At 38.9% G+C, this 24,363-nt stretch overlaps 1 protein-coding gene across 5 annotated transcripts in view; it reads right to left on the bottom strand.

The window, feature by feature from the left end:
* The window catches only part of LOC126183279 (ubiquitin carboxyl-terminal hydrolase 15-like), a 176,653-nt gene that overhangs the window by 25,293 nt on the left and 126,997 nt on the right, over positions 1 to 24,363 (bottom strand). For 3 of the 5 annotated variants that reach the window (XM_049925103.1, XM_049925104.1, XM_049925107.1), the window contains 2 exons: positions 11,184 to 11,351; positions 8,727 to 8,922 (listed from right to left, as the gene is read on the bottom strand). In XM_049925103.1, coding sequence (XP_049781060.1) covers positions 8,727 to 8,922; positions 11,184 to 11,351 — 364 coding nt within the window. The remainder of the gene's footprint in view (positions 1 to 8,726; positions 8,923 to 11,183; positions 11,352 to 24,363) is intronic. The other 2 variants (XM_049925105.1, XM_049925106.1) reach the window with 2 other exon arrangements.

Raw genomic sequence — 24,363 nt, 5'->3', positions numbered from 1 at the left:
TGAGAACTACTTAAACCTAACTAACCTAAGGACATCACACACATCCATGCCCGAGGCAGGATTCGAACCTGCGACCGGAGTGGTCACGCGGCTCCAGACTGAAGTGCCTTTAACCGCACGGCCACACTGGCCGGCACTACTAGCACAGTAGCACTGTTGTTTTGTCACTCATGCTGTGCTCACCATTGGATACCTCCAATCTCACCCCCTGTTGCCATTAGCTGCCAGTATTTTGGTTGCATGACGGACAATATGTAAGCCATAAACATCATTGGCCTCTCCTTGAGAGAAGTAGCCTCCTGGCACTAGATGGAATATGTTAGGCAGCTGTAGATGTGAATTTGATGACATCAAATCTGTGTGCTGGACTGGAACTCCAACTCTGGCCACAGAATTTTGTTTACTGATAGCTATTGAGGCATGTGCCAATCAAGGCATGTGCCAATCACAAGCATGCAGTTTCTTTCTCCATTGCCTAGCAAATTCAGATCGCGAAAACAGTTCACTACTAGTGTGGTGTCACCGCCAGACACCACACTTGCTAGATGGTAGCCTTTAAATCAGCCATGGTCTGTTAGTACACGTCGGATCCGCATGTCGCCACTATAAGCGATTGCAGACTGAGCGCCGCCACACGGCAGGTCTAGTCTAGAGAGACTCCCTAGCACTCGTCCAGTTGTACAGCCGACTTTGCTAGCAATGGTTCACTGTCTACATACGCTCTCATTTGCAGAGACGACAGTTTAGCATAGCCTTCAGCTACGTCATTTGCTATGACCTAGTAAGGCGCCATATTCAGTTACTAAAAGTACTACCTTCAAGAATGTATTCTGAACAGATAATATTGGGAATCGTGTACCATCAAGAGCGATGTTCATCATTAATGGATTAAAGTTAAGTATCAAACTAATTACGTCCGCTTTCTGAATTCTCATTACTTGTCATGTTCCAGACCTCACGTCAGTATAGTTCTTCCCTCCTCACACCAGCCTGTGTGAGCTAAAACACGTCCATTTTGACCTCCACTCTTGACGCGGTGTTGGCTTCTCTGCTAACACAAAAACTAGTATTTAAATCATATCTCTAAATGAATGACTGCCTTATCACAGTGATTAGCAATCCCAAACATGAAGGATGGTGGATGCCCTTTAATTATAGATAAACAAGGTAAAGAAATATGACTTGTAGAAAGTCATAAGTACTGCATCCTTGATTCAGGTGGATCATGAGCAATAAGTTGTTTTATACTTGATTTGCTCTGTGGTAGTTGCACTTTGTTCCTGACTATCCTCACTTATGGTCCAGAGTTGAAACATAACAAAATAACAAATATGATAAAAAGTGGTGCAAAAATTTCAAAATGCATCTTTAAGCATGGACAACCATTTTCTCTAGTTTCACGTGACTAATTTGAAACGCAATGGCTCACAAAACAAAATAAAAATCTTGTTAGCATAAAAAACATCAGAGGCAGATCACTGCTTAGTTAGATATCAAAAGATGAAGGTAATTAAATGACCTCAACATCCAAATGATTCAAGCAAACTAAAGAGAAACTCAATCAAGATCACTATATGGAGACTGGAAACTGTTTCCTCCTGAATACAAGTCAAGGCAAGTCATATATCTAATTGAGTCATTTACCTTATTACAAAATCATGAGTGACTCCAGGTTTCCTTCGGTTAGTCCTGGCAACATGTTTATGCTGGATATCAAATAGCTGTTTATCAAACGAAATGGCATTGCTTATCGGTTAAAAGCCTCTTCTCCCTCAATCACAAAACAAATGTCATGACAACTATAACAGTTGAAATTAATTTTAATTTCTTGTACACATCTCAAACATGTGCATATATCACAACCTGTGATTCAAACAAAAAGAACAGATTTCAATTGTTTACTACAGCCAAATTATCGAAGATAGAAACACATTGTGTATGTCACCAGATAGAGGAACATCCAATGTTTTGATGCAGCTGCACTTTTGATTGTTTGTAGCAACAGGGTGACTACACCCCAAAAGAAATCATTTTGCGTGTTGGAATTCGTGGAAAGTCAATCCACTGTCCTAGTCTGATGTGTATTCCGCTGTTGAATCAGCAAGAATTCACCACTGCACAAGCAGATTTATGATAGACATGTAAAATTCTTGGAAGTGTGTTGGATACGCATATCCACTGATCAGCCACACACATCTGATGAAACTGTCAAGCTTATCTGAGATGTATTCACACATTGCCCTCTTGCAAGTCCACGAGATGGGCAGGCCAAGAATTTTGGCTTCCTCAAACAATGGTGTGGCATGTTCCAAAATGACACCTGCATATGAAGCCTTACAAGTTGCATTTAGTGCAACCATTGCATCCCTGTGAGCATAACAGAAGGTATGAACTTTGCATTTCAGTTCTCCAGGACACTTTTTCCAAATGACTCATTCTTTTGAACAAATCAGTGTTTCATCTATCAGCCAAAGTAATCTGCCATAATGTAAGAATCTGGATGTCACAAAATCCTGGCATTGTCATTGAACACGAAAGAGGCTCAGTGAAACTGAATGTGTTTTGTGCCTTTTCTGTGCACAAAGTATGTGGACCATTCTTTTTTTATGGACCAAACTGTGACAGGTATGTCATACCCGAACACGCTACAAAATTAGTTGTTTCCTCAACTTCACAGAGATTCCAACGATTTCATTTTTATTGACAACAGCACTCAGTCTCACTTCCATCTTGAGCTCCAATATTATCTTAACACCAAACCACAACATTACATTGGAAGAAGTGAATAACAAGATCTTGTTCATTGCTTTTGGTCTCCCAGGTCACCAGACTTCGCACCTTGCAATTTTTTTCCTGTGGGGGTATTTAAAAGTCAGAGCCTTTGTCCCACCTATGGCAGCTACTCTTCAAGGGCTGGCAAGTCGAATTGTTGAAGCAGTCAGTTCCATAAACAGGGACCTGTTGATTCATTTGTGGAATGAAATGGACTATTGTTTTGATGTTTCTTTGGCAATGCATGGTGTTCATGTTGAGTGTATGGTATAGCCTTTGTGTGAACACAAAACCCAATGACATGCACAATGTGTTTCTATCTTTCATAGTTGGTCAGTAATCAACAATTGAAATCTGTTCTTTCTTTTTGAAGCACCCTGTAAATCACTCGCGCACCCCAAACTTGTGTCTGTATATGTGTGGATGGATATGTGTGTGTGTGCGTGAGTGTGTACCCGTCCTTTTTTCCCCCTAAGGTAAGTCTTTCCGCTCCCGGGACTGGAATGACTCCTTACCCTCTCCCTTAAATCCTACATCCTTTCGTCTTTCCCTCTCCTTCCCTCTTTCCTGATGAGGCAACAGTTTGTTGCGAAAGCTTGAATTTTGTGTGTGTTTGTGTGTCTGTCGACCTGCCAGCACTTTCATTTGGTAAGTCACATCATCTTTGTTTTCAGATATATATATATATATATATATATATATATATATATATATATATATATATATATATATATATATAAAAACTGAAGACAACCTTTAAGAAGTAACACAAAGAATGATAACAATGTCACATGGTGCAGGCACCAAAAGGAGTATGGAGATCCCCCTTTAGTCAATGTTGATAAGTAAACTAACCTTCCTATGTTAATTATACAGAGTGATTTACGAAGATATGCAAATATTTTAATATGTTATTCTACAAGAAAAACTAAAGAAAAAAGTTCATGTAAACATAGGTCCACAAATGTTTAGTTACGGAGTTGTGGCTAATAAAAGATTTTGCTTGAAATTTAACAACTTCACCAATATGAAGCCATCGCAAAACTGTAGAAGGTTAAAGTAAAGCACAATTTCCATTTATTTTGTTGTTATTTGCTGGTGAATCTAATAAAACATGCCCCAGACGTGTATCTGCAGTAGTTTTCTAGAACATCCAGAGAAGCAAAGATTATTATACAAGTAAGTTTGTTCACTTTCCATTAAGAATGCAGGAACATTTAAGTCATTGTTGGCAACCGTTAGTGAGTTGTTTCAGTAGTTTCCTAATCTTGAAACGAGTTAGTTTTCTGTACCGTTCAGTGAAAGAACAAAATAACAACAGTGCATTTAAGTGAAATCACATAGTAACTGTTTTAGTTTGTAGATTATTTATGAAGTAGGGATGCCTTTCAAATTTACGACAGAGGAATACGCCGATATGGTGTTTATTTGTGGCAAACGTGATGGTAATGCTATGGCTGCAGTTAACGAACGTCACATACGTTATCCAACTCTGAGGATTCCGAATGCACAAACCATTAGTGGAGTATTTCGAATGTTACAGGAGCCCAGACGTCTGACTGGTGAGACTTATTTACAATTACTTCCAGAAGAAATGCCTCACCAGCTCGAAGATGTTCCACTTGCTATGTGATTGCAAATGTATTTTCAACATGATGGCACACACCCACATTTCACCAATGCTGTTACTACACATTTAAATGAACATTTTCCCCAGAAATGGATTGGTTGTGGTGCTACACCTCTGAGGTCACCCAGATTGCCCGATTTAACACCAATGGATTTTTGTCTATGGAGATGGATGAAAGGCATAGTTTATGAGGACAAAGTCAATACACGAGAGGCATTACTTGCTCGAATTATGAATGCAATAGGTGAAATTAAGAACAACCCTGTGAAACTGAAACAAACAAGCAACAAAATCTATTCATACATGTGCAGCTAAGTGCATTGAACTCTGTGGAGGCATTTTTGAACATTTATCGTGAAATTGTATGAACACTGTACAACTTCCTTAACACTGAGCTTTGTTTTTTCTGGTTTAACATGAATTCACAGGTGCTATGGTATTAATAAAAGCAGATTATCTGACAGATTCATACAGTTTCAGTTAATGTTATTACCACCATTTTTTCAAAATTAAATTCTCTACTACTTCTGTTGAAAACTTTGTGCAACAGTCTGGAATTTAAAAAACAAATTGAGCCAAGTAATTAATCAATTACAAATTTTTCAAAATTACTTCTTTGCTTCTCTGGATGTTCTGGAAAACTACTGCAGATACACGTCTGGAACATGTTTTATTCGATTCACCAGATCAATAACAACAAAATAAATGGAAACCGTGCTTTACTTTAACCTCGTACAGTTTTGCGATGGCTTCATATTAGCAAAGTTGCAAAATTTCAGGCAAAATCTTTTATTAGCTGTAACTAAACATTTGCTGACATATGGTTATATGAACTTTTTTCTTTAGTTTTACTTGCAGAATAATATATTAAAATATTTGCATTTCTTTGTGAATCTTCCTGTCTACAGTGACACAAAAAAATCAACCTCATCTGCTCAAAACAGAAGCATATATTTATTTACATTACTTGGTAAAATTTATTCAAATGATGTCTAGTGAATACATATAGAAATTATTATTCATTATTCAAGAATGACAAATAATATTTATTTGAAACTTAATTAATTAAGTGGACAAAAACAAGTTTGTCATTTGTGAATAAAAATGGTTGCGAATAAAAGAATCCAAAAACATTTATTGCTCCAGTTCTTTTGTCATTTATCAAACAAATTTACACACTGCTGCTCTCAAATTAGTTTTCAGAATCTCATCAGAATGTTTATTTGATCACATTCCACAGATGCCAAAGAGGTTAGTAGTGCACTATATCCCTTGAACCATCAACTTCATTTTCAGATAATTACCTAAGATTTTTATATCAAAACTTTGTTAAGCAAAAGATTGGTAAATCATCAAGTTTGCTATTGTTTTACGCAAATAACTTTGCTGTGGTTCCATGTTAGTTCCACCTTCTACACACAACTCAAAATCAAAAAATAAATTTTCATTTCTTTTCATTTGAGGCCAGTCTTTCAATTCCTTTGACAGTTATTTGGTTACTGTATGTGTGAAGTTTGTTGTAGGCCTGCATTCATTGTAGAGAGCAATACAGGTGAACTATTTATTTTTAAACTGTGGGTAAGATAGTGCTACAATAGCTGCATGTTTTCACTTTGGCATTTCGAGTGACTTTGGTCATCCAGCAGCACTCCATAAATAACCACATTTTTCTATAGATTGCAATGCATTTCATTTCAGTTAAGGCAGTGTGTTCTTCAGTTTCATAAATATTTTAAAGGACAACATTAGCATCATTTGCAGCATATAAATTCAGAAAATGGGTAGTGCATGAAAAGAATGATGGTAATTGGATACTATGTCTACTGATATACACATTATCACTTGTTAGAAAATTCTATGAGACTTCTAAATATTCACCTTTTCTATAGTCATCTGCATAAACAAAATTGTCGTTGTCATCGTCGTCATCACCATCAGCAGCAGCATACCTTCCTCTTACTGTGACTCAAATGAACTATAGATAAACACACCACACACTTAAAATGCTTTCACGAAACTGCTTCCCTATATCAGTTACTGTTGCAACTACTCTTGTCCAGAATGAGATTTTCACTCTGCAGCGGAGTATGTGCTTATATGAAACTTCCTGGCAGATTAAAATTGTGGGCCGGACAGAGACTCGAACTCGGGACCTTTGCCTTTCGTGGGCAAGTGCTCTATCCTTTTCCAGTTTAAACTGAATTCTGTGTGAATTTCACCGAACACTGTGGCTACATGATTACAGGTACGAGCTCCAGGAAACATCTTATCTGCTTGTCTGTTGAGGTTATAATCAAGCCTATGCACTGTTGCCTCTGTAGAAACTCCTTTCATAACTTGACCATATGTCCACAATTGTATATACCAGTATACATTCTACCTCAACCAATAATAACTTATTCCTGGTAAAAAATCTTTTATTTCATAGTAAGTGTCTTTTGGTTAATTAATTAGGCTTATATTATAATGTGAAATGTTGAAGTTGTTCAGCATTTCAATAACATCGGGCTTTTAACCGCATCCAGGAAGAGCACAGACTGGATGAAAAACTTAGCAATATCATTATCAAATGTATTGTGTGAAACATTCTTAGACAATTCACCATTTTAAGCCTTCTTTGTCCTTTTTTTTTTCATTTGCTTAGCATGAGCATGATATCTTTGACAGCTTCTTTTTCGGATTTTCATTTCAAATGGCTCAAAACATTTCATGTTTAATTAACAATTCCAACAACCTTGCGTGAATATGCATAGAGACAATGAAGACAGTATCATTTTCATGTGGACTACCTTCACGTAAGCCACTTTATTATTATTATTATTATTTTAAGCCTGATGATGACAATGATTACCAGCAATAGATTCATTTTGCAGCACTATAAACATGAGAGACTTCTGTAATTGTATTAACAAGACCCATAGCTGACAGCATTAGTAAACTTAGTAAAATGTTTACGTTCTTCTAGTTACGCACAGTTGGCAGGGGGAGAAAGTCTAGCAATCACGGCACATGCAGAGTCCAATGAACTGGGTTGCATTGCTAGTGTAGCTGTTGTGCTATGAAACACTTCTCTTATTTGTATGCTGTTAACACTCTGGATGCCAGCCACTTAGAAGAATATTGGGCCATGGAAATTGGTAATTTATTCCATTATTTAGTGCATTAGTGGCAGTGTAACTGATGGATATTTAAGAGTAATACATACTAAAAAGGGCCAAGCTTCAAGATTTATTTTTCATATTTATTGTAGTTCTTTGGCAGATTACAAATTTTAAAATAATGATGACAGAAAGTATAACTACCCTCCAAAGTAAAAATTGTGAGGTGAGTTAGTGCACAATTTTTCCTCTTGACCTTCCAAAATTTCTTACTCAACAAACATGTCATACTTTTAGCAGGATTACAGCAAACTGTGAAACATAATGAGTACAAGCACAAAATTACGTCAATGCAATCATACTGGCTCAGCCATTCATGAGAGCGACTGTTACATTTGCTAATGTTTCATTCGAAACAGTTGTCGGAATTGACAACAGAAGGCAGCACCAGTCAACAGGCAGGTCACAAGATGTCTGTGTACTGTTCTCATATGAAACAAGTCCAGTTTTCGAGCAGTAGGTGGCTCACACATTGAGAAAATTGCAGCACGACCTATACTCCGGTGTGGTCTTTTTAACACAGAATCTGTTCTTCAAAGTGGTAAGTACATAAAGCTGCCCTCAACCAGAAAGTTGGTTTGAGAACTGCAGTGTTCTACCAGATATGGTCCTAGTGGGGGTGGTACGCACTTGCCTCGGAATACAGTTACCCAGCTACTTATAATAACCAAGAACTCAGCGTTTTTCTCATTAAAACGTAACTGCTAGAAATGAAAGACAAGAAATCGTACAATCAATGGGGGATCAAAAACCAAACGTTTAGATTTTTGGTCTGGAATTTACCCACAGGGACACACTTCTGTGTACAGAATTAATAAATCATCTACCAAACAGAAACTGTGCTGAGCCACATGAACAAACACTGGTTACATGTGAAAAAGTGATGATTAAAAATAAACAACGAAAACACAGTGGTAGTCTATGTTATTGGTTAGTTATCAATAATAAATAATTACTTTTATTCAAAGAGTGAAATAACCTCATTATCCACAGATAATTTATTTGAGAATATTTTTTTAATTATTTATTTATTCAAATAATGACCACTTCTGGTATTACTGTGCACTTGATTCAGATATAAAAGATTTTATTAGTGAAATACAAACAGGTAAACTAGTGCTAAAAAAGTTGTCGTTACAAAACAAATAAACTCTTTAAATTCTCACCATGCATCATCTGCTCCTAACTTCTCAGTCATTGTGTAGAGGCTTATACAATCCTGGAGAGACAGTTTGGTGCTACTGCGTCGATGGCGCGGCTCGAATGAGTCCACCGACTGGACATCATATTCCTGGTAATACTGCTGTCTGGTATTTTGATTCCATTGAGTGACAATATATTGACCACCTGTATGCCCTGAAACTTATTATTTTTATGCCTTCGACTATTGGATACAACTAATTAAACAAATAACCCCTCATATATAAATGACTGAATAAACAAAACAGGTACTTGGAAAGTTTTGCAATGTTGGACTCAAGGTGAACAAGCAACAACATGCTTATGTACATATTTCTAACTTGTCCTCACAGGCAAAGGAGCAGCTCAGGCAACCCCTATCATTTTTACATAGCTGTCTATCAGTTAACAACAGACACAGTCACAGTAAAAGAAATTACTGTATAATTTTGTGGGAGTTTTTCTTTTAAACTGATGAAGGAAATGTTTTACATGAACAGAGAAGGCGGTCCTCAGTGCTCTAGAATATTCAGATGGTTCAGTGTATATGATAGGCATAGTTAAACCCTTGATGATCCTATCTGCTGGCCTCCTCCATAGGACATTTGCTGCAGTACATGAGAGGCGTGCAGGTTATCACCACAAAGAAATCTTTGGACTAGTCTGTACATCCAATTCATTCAAATATTCAAGACCACACTGAAGTATGGAAGCTATTTTTGATGGGCTGGATGGAACATTGTCACTCATGAAATCTTCAAAATATTAGCAATTAAGGTGCACCTTGCTTTGTGAATAGCAGTGTTAGAAGCGCAAAGAACCTAGTTTTATTACCAAATAGTTGCAACAGAGTTTCATGGCAAAACATGGATGCTTGAAGATGAAGGTACACCTGTCACAGTCTGTCAAGAGGGAAATCATAGCTATTTCCATAATCCTATGAGGATCACAGTGGAAAGTTGCATGAAAAAAACCTGTTGATCCTTCATTAAGATGGCCACAATATTAATAAAATTGTATAGGTTACTTAGCTGCAACAGGCTTCGTAGTCATTAAGTGTTACCCAAATATAACCTGTCTTTAAACTGAAGAGCAAACAAACTAGTTCCCTCTCTCTCACTACCCCACTGCATCACAAGGAGAAACTACAAGCTGTTTCACAAACATATACTGATCCTTCTGCAATGCACCTTTCAAACCACAGATGATGCAGAGAGTGTTTATTTCTCACCAAAAGTGTTAACACTACATGTGATATACAGAACTAGTACCCAATATCTACAACAAAATAAACGCACGCCAACAGAATCTACAAAAATCACCGCATGCTGCAATGCTTTGCAAGAAACTGATTCTTGACCATCCAGTAAGCAGTTTTAGCATTCTTCTTGGAAAGACCACTTCCCTCACCACAAGTGCTGCTCACTCTTCAGTTTACAGACTACACTACTAATCTTGCCCCATGTGATAGGGATGATGATCTCCTATAGGTATGAGATGATTATTGCACCCATCTATCTTAACATATTTGGGGGTGGGGGCGAATTATTTCAGAAATGGTTCACAATAACCATTCATTAAAAAATTGGGACTGTATGTAAAACTTTCCTTGCACCTTAAGAGTAGCACTAGCTGTCAATTCACTTATACCACTGAAATCCACACGGCAAACTTGCTCAGTCTGCATCTTGAGACACTTCACTTCAAGGAATGAGTGAAAATGAGCTACAAACACTGTGTCATTTGGTGACAACATGTTTACATTAACTCTGCGAATTAATCAATAGCCCAAAACAAGAAGTATATCTGAACAGAAATTAAATAATTTTAAAATAAAATCAAAGCTATCATAAAACTATTTGCAATATATCTGCAATTAAATTCATTGCTGGAATCACATAAAATGCAATTCTAAATTATTGCGCTACTTACAGAACCTGTTTGTGCATGCATGGAGTACATGAATCTGACACTTTCTCATTAGATACTTTTTTGAAACATAACTCTTGTCCTACTGATAATGTGTTTACTTTATTAAAGCACTTGCACAGATCTCCCAAAGCATGTACAACTAACAATAACATCTAAAACAATGTTGGTTAAACCATGATTCCACCGAAAGACAACATACCACTAAACTATCATCTTCAGTAAGTACCATTTCATGAGCTATCTCAAGTAGAACCAAAGAGAATAAAACCAGTTTTAAATATTAATGCTACAAATGTACTGTTGCAACAAAGGGCATCCACAGATAACTTTTACAAAATGTTACTTTACCTTACTACTGACTATTAACTTTAAACTTGTCCCCCTACACAGACATTTATTTTCCTGTCTGTACTGAACTCTTTGCTGGAGGAAAAATGTGTGTTGTAACATACGCTAAATTAATTAAAAAATATTTTTTAGTAGTACTAAATGATACAGTTTCTGGAACTAACCTGGTAATTCAAATGGAACAAGGTCCGCATGTATTTTAAACACAACAGATGTAGTTGCTGGATTGACAACACACAGAGTGAATAGCTGATCTTCAGTGGCATCACCATTGCAAGGTTGGTTAATGTTGTCAGTGTCTTCACTCTGATGTTCTATCAGCTGATGTGATACTACAAATAAAAGCACAGTAACTATTACAACAGGAAAAGTCTAATACCTTGGGTTTAACAATTTATTATAAAAATCTCATATTACACACAATTATAGTTATGCATTTGCACAAGTTCCGCCCAAATATAAACACACCTACGATGCCTGTTAAAACCTTATGTCTGCCAACAAACTTTTCACAACAATTATACAGCAACAGCATCACGAGTAACTTATGCCACAGATGTGGCTTGCATCTTGACAACCTAGTACATTCTACTTGCAGGGAGTGTTCATCAGAGACAATGATATTGTCAAGAATGCCCCAGACAAGTGTGCCAGTCTTGCTCCTGTTCTCTACATATATAATGTAAATAATCTGTCAGATAGCATAGGTAGCAATCTGGGACTTTGTGCTGTAACTAATTAATAGAAAGAAATGTCCTTGGCTGCCACAAAGCCTGACAGTGATAGGCTTCCACACATGCAGGTGCAAGATCATTGTACAAATAAACTGAGCTGTATTTACAACACAGTAGTTTGCTGATGACACTGTTGTGCATGGAAAAGTGTCACTGAGTGACTGTAGAGAGTACAGTATAACTTGGACAGAATTTCTATTTGGCAGAATGAGTGGCAACTTTCTTTAATGTGGGTAAGTGTAACTTCATGTAAGAGAAATATTTATTTAATGTGCGAATACAATATTAATTGTGTGCTGTTTGCCACAGTCACATCAATTAAAAATCCAGGCATAACATTGTAACACAAAGTGAAATGGAATGAGCACATAGGGGCAGCAAATGGCTGACTACAATATAATGGGAAAGTTCAGGGAAATGAAGCTCACCTACAAAGAACACAGTGTACAGAACGCTTGATAAACCCATTCTTGCACACAACTTGAGTGTTTGGCAAACCCCTCCAGATCAGACTACAAATATACACTGAAGCAGCTCACAGAGTTGGGGCTAGATAGTTACTGGTCAGTTCAATCAGCATTATGGAAATGCTTTATGTATTAAATGGGAATCCTTGGTTGAATTCATCCAATATTTTAGCAAACAGCTATGACGAAGTTTATAGATGCAGCATTTGCAACAGACTAGGGAATGATTCCATACCCTCCAACATTCTCACATATGTAAGGGCTCTAAGGATAAAATAAGGGAGTTAAGAGTTTGCAAAGAAGTATACATGCAATAATTTTTCTCCTCACTCCATTTGCGAGTGGAACATAAGAGGGAATTACCACCAATGGGACAAAGTACCAACCTGTATGCATGTACAGTGGCTTCAGGATGACGACGACAATTATTATTATTATTATTATTATTATTATTATTATTATTATTATTATTTTGATACAGGGCACTGCACAGATACCCAAAATATGTTGGACTGAAAATGGCACAACACATACTTCACAGAGTGGTGGATCCTCTTGTGGGAGGAGGAAACTATGTATTAAAGGGGTATGTCCAATGTGCAGTCTGGTGAGCAGCACTTCCTCCCACTGGTGAGGGTGGTATGAATTCCGCCATGCCAGTGTGGTCAATTTGAGTAACAGCTGTTTGTTTTCCACCATCTCCAACTATTTAGTTTCCTGCTGATGCATAATTTGTCTCTCAGATAATGAGGTGATGGCACGAAAGGGGATGGCACATTGATATACACCACCATCCCAACATCTTAATTTGGCTGCTCTCTCAGCTACGTCACTTCCCTGTATCCTGGGGTGCCCAGGTACCTAACAAAAGATTACCTCCTTGCCATGGTATTGGAGCCACTGTAGACAGTCCTAGATGAGCTGAATCAAGTGGTCTACTGGGTATATTTGATGGACAGCTTGTAGCACACCAAGCAAGTCTGAACAGATGAGAAACCTTGTACTGTGATGCCTTTGAATCCACTCCAGTGTGATTATCATGCTGCATAAGTCTGCATCATAATTTGTAAATTGTTCCAGAAGATGCACTTTAAAAATGCTATCAGGGAAAAGAGTTAACAAGCTAGATACTCCTCTGCTGCTATCAATCTGTATAAACAACAAAACTGTGGTACATACTTAAAATTGAATAAAATACAGTTGTTGGGCATCTGAAGACACCAAGGCACCAATTTGTCCCATACTTAGCTGTGTATTCAGAGGTCTGACGTATCCAGATTCATGAAACAGTCAGTAGCACATATCTCAAATGACTTAGTCACATGGGAGCAATTGTTGAACAGCTGCTCAATGTTAGGGTGACTGCCACACTAAATGCCAATGACTGAGGCAATGCTGAGTTTTTCAGTGCCAGTTGAGCCAAGAGGTTCTGCCAAATCTAGAGTGGTGTTCAGCAGCCACTACACACAGACTTTGCAGTGGACTGATCTGAAAGACTCCAGTCAATATCCAAATGCCTTCATGGTGCCTCTGGCATTTGAGGAAACAGACGAGGTGGTGGCTGACCATGTGATTGAGAGTCTTACCCACACAACTGGTAAGGGCTACACTCCAGTAACTATTAGGACTGGCATTATACTTGCCTAGTTTCCATACAGAAATTAATATTGCTTCCTTCCCAGTGACTCTGTACTGTCAATGATACCAGATGTGATTTAAACAAGATAGGAGCTTGTCTTTGGCTGCACGGCACAGATCACATAGTATGACACAATGAATCTGATAGGGTCCTTGAGCAGTGTCTGGCTGCAGCAGAGGTAATTCAAATTCCCACGTGGAGAGTGGAACATTGTAGATCTCCTCATTACACAAAAAAGCAGAGTCTCCTCATCTTCACTGTCCTATGGGACATCTGAAACCCAGGAGTCTGTCCAGATGACACAGTGATGGTAAAAAAGTGTTCAGCTAAAACCTAAGCCATGTCTTTAGATGCATCCACCAACACTCCATGTCTCTACAAGGCCATATAGGGGGGTGTACCCTTGCCTGATTGGGTCCCAAACTAATGCCGTGAAAGTTGACCAACCAATGGAAGTCGTGAATTCCTTTCAGGAGTTCCTCTTCTGTTCTTTTACCTCTTGCCTTGCTTGTGCTCTCACAGACCTGAAGTCACAAAGGTTTTCTGTAGTTGCATGGTGTTTAAAATTGCTGCAAAGCCACACACCTGGCTCTGATTGCTGAATTACATCATTCAAGCATGGGACAGGCCATCATATGCAGATGTTGCTACATTAGGTGAATGGAATTGATGACAGCCTGTTAGGTCACACATGTGGTATGGTTCATCATCTCCTAGGTACATTCCTGTTGTTCAAAGAAGGACTACTGACTTTATCACAATCAATTTGCACTTGGAAGCATCCGTCTTCGTGGTATACTGTCAACCACTGTCTGAGTCAGTATGTGAATCCATATCGGAAAGTTGTTGATGTAATGCAAATCTGTGGCCACTTCTCACTAAACTGCATCTGCAATAGCTGGGGAGCAAACACGAATGTCAATGACTGCAGATGACCTTGTAGTTGTAGAAAAGTGTGTTATCTGACCAGAGTTCATATGGCAGATACTATCTAAATGGACAATTCTGTTGGTTCATCTGCCCACTGCAACTGCTCGTATAGCTGTGGTAAGAGGGACAGGAGAGGAGTGGCATCTGTCTTCAATGAAAACAGCCACCTCAATGTTAGCCCTGTCTCCAGTAACATCACTCTTCCTATAGGTGTAGTAACCCCCTAAAGTAGGCGTGTCAGTGACTTTAAAATGAGGTTCTTGAAGCAGATGCACAATGGTCCCTCCTGAGCTGGGAGCTGTAATTCTGCCAAATTCAATTGGTACCCATTTAAGTTCTACTGCACTGTGGGAACCATTGATCAGCAAAGGTTGTCCTTTTCCTTCTTCCAAGGCAGCAGAGGGACAGGAGAGGAGTGGCATCTGTCTTCAATGAAAACAGCCACCTCAATGTTAGCCCTGTCTCCAGTAACATCACTCTTCCTATAGGTGTAGTAACCCCCTAATGTAGGCGTGTCAGTGACTTGAGAGGTCAGGGGGAATGTTAGATGGTGCTCAGCTCTCCAGTTCCTGAATGTGAATAAAAGTATTCTTGACAGTAAAACCATCATCAGAAAGGGAGTGTGCTCACCAATCCAAAGGTTTTGCTGCTGTTCACTTTCACTTTGAATGACTTTTTGTATGACTTTTTCTTACTTATAGGAGTTTCTTGCACAGGCAGAGACGATGGTTTAGTGAGTTTCTCATAGTGTGCTGCAGTTTGTGGCTAAGGTTCCAAGGCCAACATCAATGGCTTCTAAATGATTTCGGATTCTGCTGTAGCTTTTCCTCCCCACAAGTACACTGACAAGTGCAACTACTCACACTTGCATCTCTGAACTTGCTTTGCGTGGAGGTATCACATTTGGCAACTGGCTTCTTAAGGGCCGAAGAAAAAAAAGTAGCAAACACTGGAGGTTGCATAGCTTTGAAAGCTCTTTTAGCTTACCATAGGGTATGTCTCTCTTAACTTTCAACTCCTGAAGCAGCACACGAAAGATGATTTCAGTTAGGTTATATGCTAATGATGCAAAGGTCAAGCAATCAGATCAAATCATGCCACAGGTCCAGACATTGATAGTGACCATGCACTTGTATTAGCCATGTGTAACATTTAAATTTAAAAGAACCAAGAGCTTTATCACCAAGATCTGGAGAGTAGAATGACTGAAAGAAGAAGCAATAAATATGGATTTTGAAGAAAGAACGAATAAAATAGCTAGCGGAAATCATGAGCTAGTGCACTGGAATACTATCAAAATGGGGATAATAGAAGCAACAATGAGGTTTTAGGAACAAGAAAAGTGAAACCCAGAAAACTTTGGATGACAGAAGAAATACTACATTTAATTCAAGAAAGGAACAAGCTTACAAAGGAAATCAATGTGGACGACTACAAAAGAATTAAAAGTCAAATTACGATAAAATGCAGAGGAGAAAAAGGTAAATGGACCAAAAGTGTTGCCAAAGACATAGAAGAAGATCAGAAATAGGGAACACAGGACCAAGTTCATAAGAAAAGCAGAACACTTCAGTACAAAACTAGAACAAAATCAGTAGTAGTAGTAGTAGTAGTAGTAGTAGTAAAAAATAAAGAGTGAATATTACTGATAGACAATGATGAGATATGTGCTCATTGGAACAAATACATATAAGACCAGTATGATGATAAGAGCTTCAAGAATGAAAGTAACCTGAAGACATCAATGAGTGAGAAAGAGAAGTTCAGGGTCCTCCAATCATGAGACATTAGTTTGAACATGCCCTTTGAAGCCTCAGAGAAGGAAAAGCAACTGGTGTTTATGACATTCCTGCAGAATTGCTGAAAAAAAATGAGGTAAGCAACACAGAAGACCACTTATTCAGAGCAACAAAAAGACTACTACAAAAGAGGAATAATGCCACAAGACTCCAGACAGTGCAGGACCATTCGTACCACAAATAGGAAAGGCAACTGACTGCACCAGTTATTGAACACAGCCAATGCTATCACATGCCTCCAAAATACTCATTAATATAATTAAAAACATGATAAAAGGAAAAGTAGATAAGTATATTGGAGAGGATCAGTTTGGATTTAGAGAACAAGAGAAGCAATTTTGGCCTTGAGAGTGCTATTGGAGAGAAGGCTAGATATGTAGAACAACTTACCTTACCTTCACTGTCTTAGAAAAAGCTTTTGACAATGTGAACTGGCAGCTACTCTTTACAAGTATGGAAAAAAAAAGGACTTGACTGGAAGGATACAAGAATGACTAATTATCTGGATGAGAACCAAAGCACAAAAATGAACATCAATAAAATAGGGGAAGAGGTCAAGATTAGAAAAAGAGTTACACAAAGATGTCCCCCAATCCAGATAGTTATTTAACTTCTTCACTGAGGAAGCTATTCAGATTATGAAGGAGACGACAAAGGGAATAAAAGCCAATGTTAAAAGGATTGTATTATATTTCTGATGACATTATGATAGTTGCAGACTCTGAGCAAACTGGAAACAAAAGTAATGGTAGTTTGGAAAAGTATGGGAGAAATTAAAAACAATATACAATCGATGAATTCAGAATTGAGCACGTGAAACAATTTCGTTATCTCAGTAGTAAAATCACACAGGACAACAGATGCTTAATGGAAGTGAATAGTATTGGTAAAGCAGGCATTTATGACTAAGAAAACATTTTAACCAGCAAACATATGAACATAGATGTCAGAAAAGCCTTTGTAAACTCATTTGCATGGAGTACACTCAGAGAAGTGGAAGTTGGGACTCTGCATAAACTGGAAAGGAATAGACTTGAAGCTGCTGAAATGTGAATATAACAGAAAATGACAAGAATAGGCTGATAAAAAGAAAAACCAGGTTGGAAGGCTTAAGGGGGTGAACAAAAAGAGAAGATTGTTAACACTTAGAAGCCAACGCCCGTAAAAATATGGATGCACCTGACCAGCCTGAAAATCCGATGCCCATGATTTTACGGGCACGTATGCTCGATCTTCCCCTTCCTTCGTTTACATGTTCGTAGGGCCCCCAATGGTCTGGGAGGCACAGCAGAGGCTATAGTTGAAGTATTTGACGCTAGATGGTGCGGGTATGCTGGACAAGGGAGAACCACTCTCTCTCTCTTTTTTTTTTTTTTTTTTTTTGAGGCTTTGCGAGAGGGAATATTCTGCCGTGTGCGGGCTCAGTTGTGTCGTCATGGGGAAGTGTGGTTTGACGGATGATGAAGTAGCTCGTGAGTTATCGCGTGAGTTTGAAGAAATTGATGTTGATTTTTCGGAGGATGATGATTTGCTTGATTCTGATGATGACAGACTATATTCAAGAAGAAGATTCTGAGTCTTCTGGTAAGGAATCAAGATAACAGAACACACATTATTTTTATTCAGATTTCAATTGAAAGAGCTTTCAATGCGTAACTACTGTAGTAAGTGATTTTATTTGCAAATACTAGTTTTACGGTAGATTCAGATGAGGAGAGCGAATGTCAAAGTTCTTCAGAAGCATGTATTGCCATTGTTCCTGCTGATACCACACTTGAAGTGCGTGGGCGACCAAGGGTGAGTGTGAGAACTTTGCACCGTACCAATTCTGAGGAAGGCTGGACGACTACTGATGATGTGCCAAATATCTATCCATTCTCAGGACACTGGAAAGTGCAACCTTACCAGTTTGGACCAGAACAGCACACCTCTAGACTTCTTTTTGTGTTAACTTATAGAAAGTATGGCGAATCATATAAAGCAGCAAACTAATCGCTATGCACAACAAAGCATAAGGAAATTATAAAGCACAAATTCCCTTTCCCCAACCAGCTCGGTATCAAAGTGGAAAGGAGTTACTCTCATAGAAATAAGAAAATTTCTGGAAATTGTAGTCTATATGTGTATACGTGTGAGACCCCATATATGAGAGCATTGGTCCAAGAATCCTGTTGTGTCATCTAATTTCTGTCCAAACATCCTGAGCCATTACAGGTTTCTTTCTATTTAGAGAAACTTTCACATCAGTGACAAATCAGTTGCTACGAAAAAAGGAGAAGCTGGCTATGACCCACTGCACAAGGTGAGACCCCTCCTGGATATTGTGTCTGCTAATTTCCAGTGAGCATATACACACTCTCAAAACATTACATTGCATGTGCATATTTCGTGGCCATGTGTATTTCCAGCAGTACCTGCCACAGAAGCCAAATAAATATGGTATAAAACTGTACACGTTGTCAGAGACAGGTTATGTCTGGAATTTTTCTGTTTATGCAGGTGAGAGGTCTGACACAGTAACACTCATAAAGACATTGCTTGGGAACCTGTCAGGATAAGGTTACACTTTGTTTGCGGACAGATTCTACACCAGTCCAGTCCTTGCTTCAGGACTGGAAGCTGCAAAAACTGCTCTTGTGGGAACTACAAGAAAATCTAGACAGGGATTACTTTCTGCTATAAAAGATCCGAAACTTCAGCTAAGTGAACTAATTTTTAGGCGTAATGGAAATATCTTGGCATTCTGTTGGAAGGACAAAAGAAATGTGCACATGATAAGTACAAGGCACACTGGCTGAGATTGTGATGTTTATTGATAAGAGAGACAGAGAGAAGTCAAAACCAGCCTGTGTGGTGGACTATAACAAAAACAAGTTGGGTGTTGATTTATCAGACCAATGACTATCATACAGGGCTTTTGAGCATTGAACTGTGAAGTGGTGGAAAAAGTTGTCATTTCACATAATACCTATGGTCATGATAAATTCAAGTATATTGTACAACAAGGTAACCGGAAAATGCCTCACAACATCACAGTTTATGACAACTACCTTTGCAGGTCTTGCAAACACCAGAGATCTCGAACCATTTTCTGTAAAAGATCAAGACAGAAATAGCCAAGAAACAGAAGCAAAAACAATGTGTAATGTGTTCTCTGGGAGGCAAAAAGCTTACTGGGAAAGTGTGGCGCAAAGACACAAGCTACCAGTGTAGTGAATGCACATTAGTATTGTGCAAACTACCCTGTTTCAAGATTTATCATACAAAGACCAAAATTGCATCTTAAAATAAAGACTAAGGAGGTTACTGTATATAAAACAAGCAGTATAAATAATTATTGAAATTCTTGTTTAAAATAATGTAGTTTTCCTTCCGAGGATTAAGTGCATATATCCTTGACCAATTTTTCCTCTTTTCAAAAACAATGCTATAATTGAAAGTTTCATGAAAGCATATATTAATTAAAAGAACGAAGTATTATACATAGCTTCAAACTAGAAAAGTTCAGGCTCTTCAATAAGGGTAATGTCATTACTATAACAAAAACCATTTAAGAGTTGTAGTAAATTAAAATACGCTAAAAACAGCTAGGCCTTGTGGTAGAGCTTCATGCGCTATGGCTCGGGGCCCCAAATGTTAAAGGAAATATAGAAAACAGAAAAATAAAATTTACTGGACATGTCATCAGATGCAGCACCTTCATCATTAATATTCTGAAAGGAAAGTGCTGGGAAAGAAAGGACAAGGATAGCCTAGAATGAAGTATCTGGAAGGCATCAAGAAGAGGGCAGGATGTGACAGTTACTAACATGAACAGCCAATGACAGAAGAGAGTGGTTACATCGACAAGACATTAGCCTTTAGAATATGTATGAATGTAATTCTGGAATGCTGAAGATAAGAATAAAAGAAGCACTTTGTCCCAATGTGCCATTGACTCTCCTCATATAATTCTGAACTTCCATGACACCCACATTTTTCCATTCTTCACATAACTACTCAGGGTCCAGCTTTATTACAGCGGAGTAGGTAACAATGCCTTTACAGAAGTTAAAGGTGTTATGCACCTCAGCCACAACAGGGTGATCAGGGAACACCTTGTATCCCAGAAGCTTAGATAGATACTTAGTGTGACGTGGCAGTTTCAACTACGAATGTTTTGTTACAGTCATTTAATACTTCCTCCAGACCCCAGCAACAAACTTTGTGAATATAGAAAGGACTTCTCAAAGGCTCCCTATGCTTTCTTTTTTATGATAAAAAAGTGTTATGGCTGACTAGCACACAGTTACTGTAATTCTCAGACTACTACTCGAGCTGATAAACCGACCAAACTTTCTTTTGTTCAGTGGGTGCAGATACTAGCAGACAGTACATCCGTCACTTCAGGAGCACATGTGAACTGAGTCTGTTCCATAGGGCTCCCACAAGCTGTTAGAGAAACAAATATCGACTCGGGCAGATACCTGCATGCTTGAGCAAGCCTTATGCAACTGGGAGGGGGTTGAGAGGAGGGGGCAGTTGCCCCAGAGCTTGCTCACTTGAGATTATTTTACTTCAGCAGCCATTCACTCTATCAGCATAAAGCACACACTGAGGTTGAAGTTTTTTTTTTTTTTAATAGAGGTGTGCATCTTTCTCGCAGTCCAGGCTGCAAAGCCTAGGTCACCAATCTCTGAAACACACAATGCTCCATTGCTGTGTCTAATGATGGTCCCTGAAGCATGTGCAGAATTTATGGCAGCAGCAGCTGCTGCAGAAGTACTAGTACTAGTACTAGTAGTAGTAGTAGTAGTAGTAGTAGTAGTAGTATGATAGCATTGGCCAGCCCTCAGCTCGTGAAATTCTGGGCCATCACACCAGTACCCAACCACTGCTGGCAGAGCTCCATGGGAAAAAAACAGCCCCCCATTCCATAAGTTGTGGGTCACTCCTCATCAGGGCCCTCACCTGATGCCTGTCCAGCTTGGGTGGCCTTGCCAGTAATAGGCTACTGCTGGCACAGTCCTCAGTGTTGGTGTTCCCAGGGAGGGAGTGGCTTCTGGAGTAGATATGTAGTGGATCGGTGCATAAGATCATAGTATTTTTTTGTAAGTTTAATAAAAACACCAGACACACACAACAGAGTTTATATACATCAATAATATATTCTCCTTCACTATTTACAACAGTCTGCCAAGACTGGGGTAACTTTTTGATTGCGCAACTGTACAAATCAAAACAATGGCTGCAATCAAGTTCTCGCTAACACTATTTTCGTAGTTTATGTAAAACTTTTAAAAATATATGACCCTTTCAGGATTCGAACATGTAAACTCTTAAACAGCAGCTGAATGCACTATCTGTTGCGCCACGCAATGCCTGCCAGATGCAGTACCTCTGCCGAGTGCTTTCTACAAAGGAAATCAGCACTAAGTTTTGCCAAGGATAATTCTGTTATCCTGTGGGTCATAGCTCATGACTGATAATCAACAATCTAGTTAAAATATATGGACCCATTTGCGAAAATTGTAGAATTCCTTAGTTTTGAGCGAGTTTAATGGCACTGCAGAGAGCAGCGAAAAGAATGTCTGTCATTGCACATATCACCGCTGGGAGCATAAACGCATCAACTTTCGCAAGGCCTCCACTATCAGTGTTCACAAAATTCCTTCCCATTGTTACTTAAAAGGTGTAATCGCATTTTCCATCATTAAATCACTAAACTGTTTGAAGTAAAAGCGCATAAAAACCTGGTAACTTTGGCTAAAGCTCCTAAGACACATGTATGACTGTCTTATTCCTAGCCTATGGCATCGTCAGAGTACCAGCCAGTAACGGACTGTTTTCGATCACATGACCAAGTCTTGATATTTAATGATGTTTTAAGCTTTAATTACATAAAAATAACAGATATTTTGTGAGAATATTGACCATAAATGCTATTTAAATGTTATGCTCAATCTGAACAATATTTTTAACACAGGAAAATAGTCTATTGCACCAGCTGCCTGTAGGCACAGATGATGACCTCAAAAGCAAGGTAACAGGAGTCACTGGTGCCAATATAAGCCACAACTTTTAACACCTAAAATTTGAGTTCTCAGTAACTAACAAACCCCTAACCTGGTGTGCCTGCCTGTACCCTGCTGAAGAAGCAGCCACATGTCCACTCGTTCTGAACTATAGATAAAAATCTTGAGTACTGCTCATGATAGGAAGCACTGTGCCTGAGGCATCAACAACTACATATACAGTGACACACATGAATGGTGACATAAGGGACGATAACTATTCACTGTATAGATGAAGTAGTGTTCTCTCTCTCTCTCTCTCTCTCTCTCTCTCTCTCTCTCACACACACACACACACACACACACACACACACACACACACACACACACAGTGCCCCATTAAACAATTAGAAAGTGATGGATGGTTTATTGCCTTAATGAATGTGCATCTACCTATGTTATACTGTACGTGAATAAATATTTGTATATGACCTGCCATCAGATTTCATAAACTTCTGCCTGTATGGAATCGTGGCAAATATACCACCAGGGATATACAGATACCACCATCAACATGAAATGTATTCCACATATGAAATGGCATACAGTCTTATTTGGCTTTTAACACACATCTACCAATATGTGCTGCCATTAATCAGCCCAAGAAACTTTTCTATATCTTTCACAAATTAAATTGTGGCATTCCCGCATCCATGTTAGTCATTATGTCCCGCAGATCACAGTCAACAAAGTATAGGTGGTTATTTTCTTCAATTAGGTGCTAATATAAACCTCTGCTGCTCTCTTCTTGCCAGGAGCTTAATTTTTCAAAGTGAAAGGGCCTGTTTTCATCCCCTAAGTGATTATGGAAATGTAAGTTTGACTGTGCCAATGACCTTGCACTGTTAACACCGGTTCCTGTCAGATCACCGAAGTTGAGTACTGTTGTGCTTAGCTTGCACTTTGATGTGTAACCGTCCAGTCTGCTGACTGCTGTTCAAAGCGGGGTGCACTCACTCTTTGTGAGGCAAACTGAGGAGCTACTTGATTGAGGACCAGACATCCAGTGATGCCTATAGGCTGAGGATGACAAGGTGGTTTGTAAGTACCGTTGGGGTCTTTCAAGACCGGTTCGGAAGGAGTTTAGTTTAGCTTTTAAGTTTGACAGTATGGAATTCAGAAAGTTATGTGTCATCCCGAACAAAGACCCTTGGATAACAAGAGTGGCACATTGTCAGAAGTGAGTAAATGTTCTGGGTCTCCTGCAAAAACAGTTCTGCTGCTGTATAGATAACATGTGCAACACTGTGTACGAACGAGGTGGCACGATAACTGGAAACTTTCTCCAAACTCTAAGTACATGGGACAGAATGATTCTTGTGGGCAAAACATCTAAATTGCACACATACTCACCATGAAATTCTGGCTGTATATGGACCAAATGCAATATTGTGTCCAGCCATAGTGAAATAGTGGCAAAAATTTGACCAAGGCAGAACATACATGGGTGATGCTGATTGGGAAGTCCGGATCTTGCACCATGTGATTTCCATCTTTTCAGCAAGCCGAAAGAACATCTGCAGTGGGTGTCAGGGTGGGGATGTGTGGTGGTGGTAAGTTCCTATGGGACCAAACTGCTGAGGTCATCAGTTCCCAGGTTTACACACTACATCAACTAACTTACACTAAGGACAACGGAAAACACACACACCCATGCCTGAGGGAGGACTCAGGGGAGGGGGGAGGGGGGGGAGGGGTTGGGGGAGGGGACTGGAGGGGGGG

The sequence above is a fragment of the Schistocerca cancellata genome, chromosome 4, assembly GCF_023864275.1.
Source record: "Schistocerca cancellata isolate TAMUIC-IGC-003103 chromosome 4, iqSchCanc2.1, whole genome shotgun sequence".
Taxonomy (NCBI): domain Eukaryota; kingdom Metazoa; phylum Arthropoda; class Insecta; order Orthoptera; family Acrididae; genus Schistocerca; species Schistocerca cancellata.
Note: the sequence above shows the minus strand (reverse complement) of the source record. Positions and strands in the feature narration are given on the sequence as shown.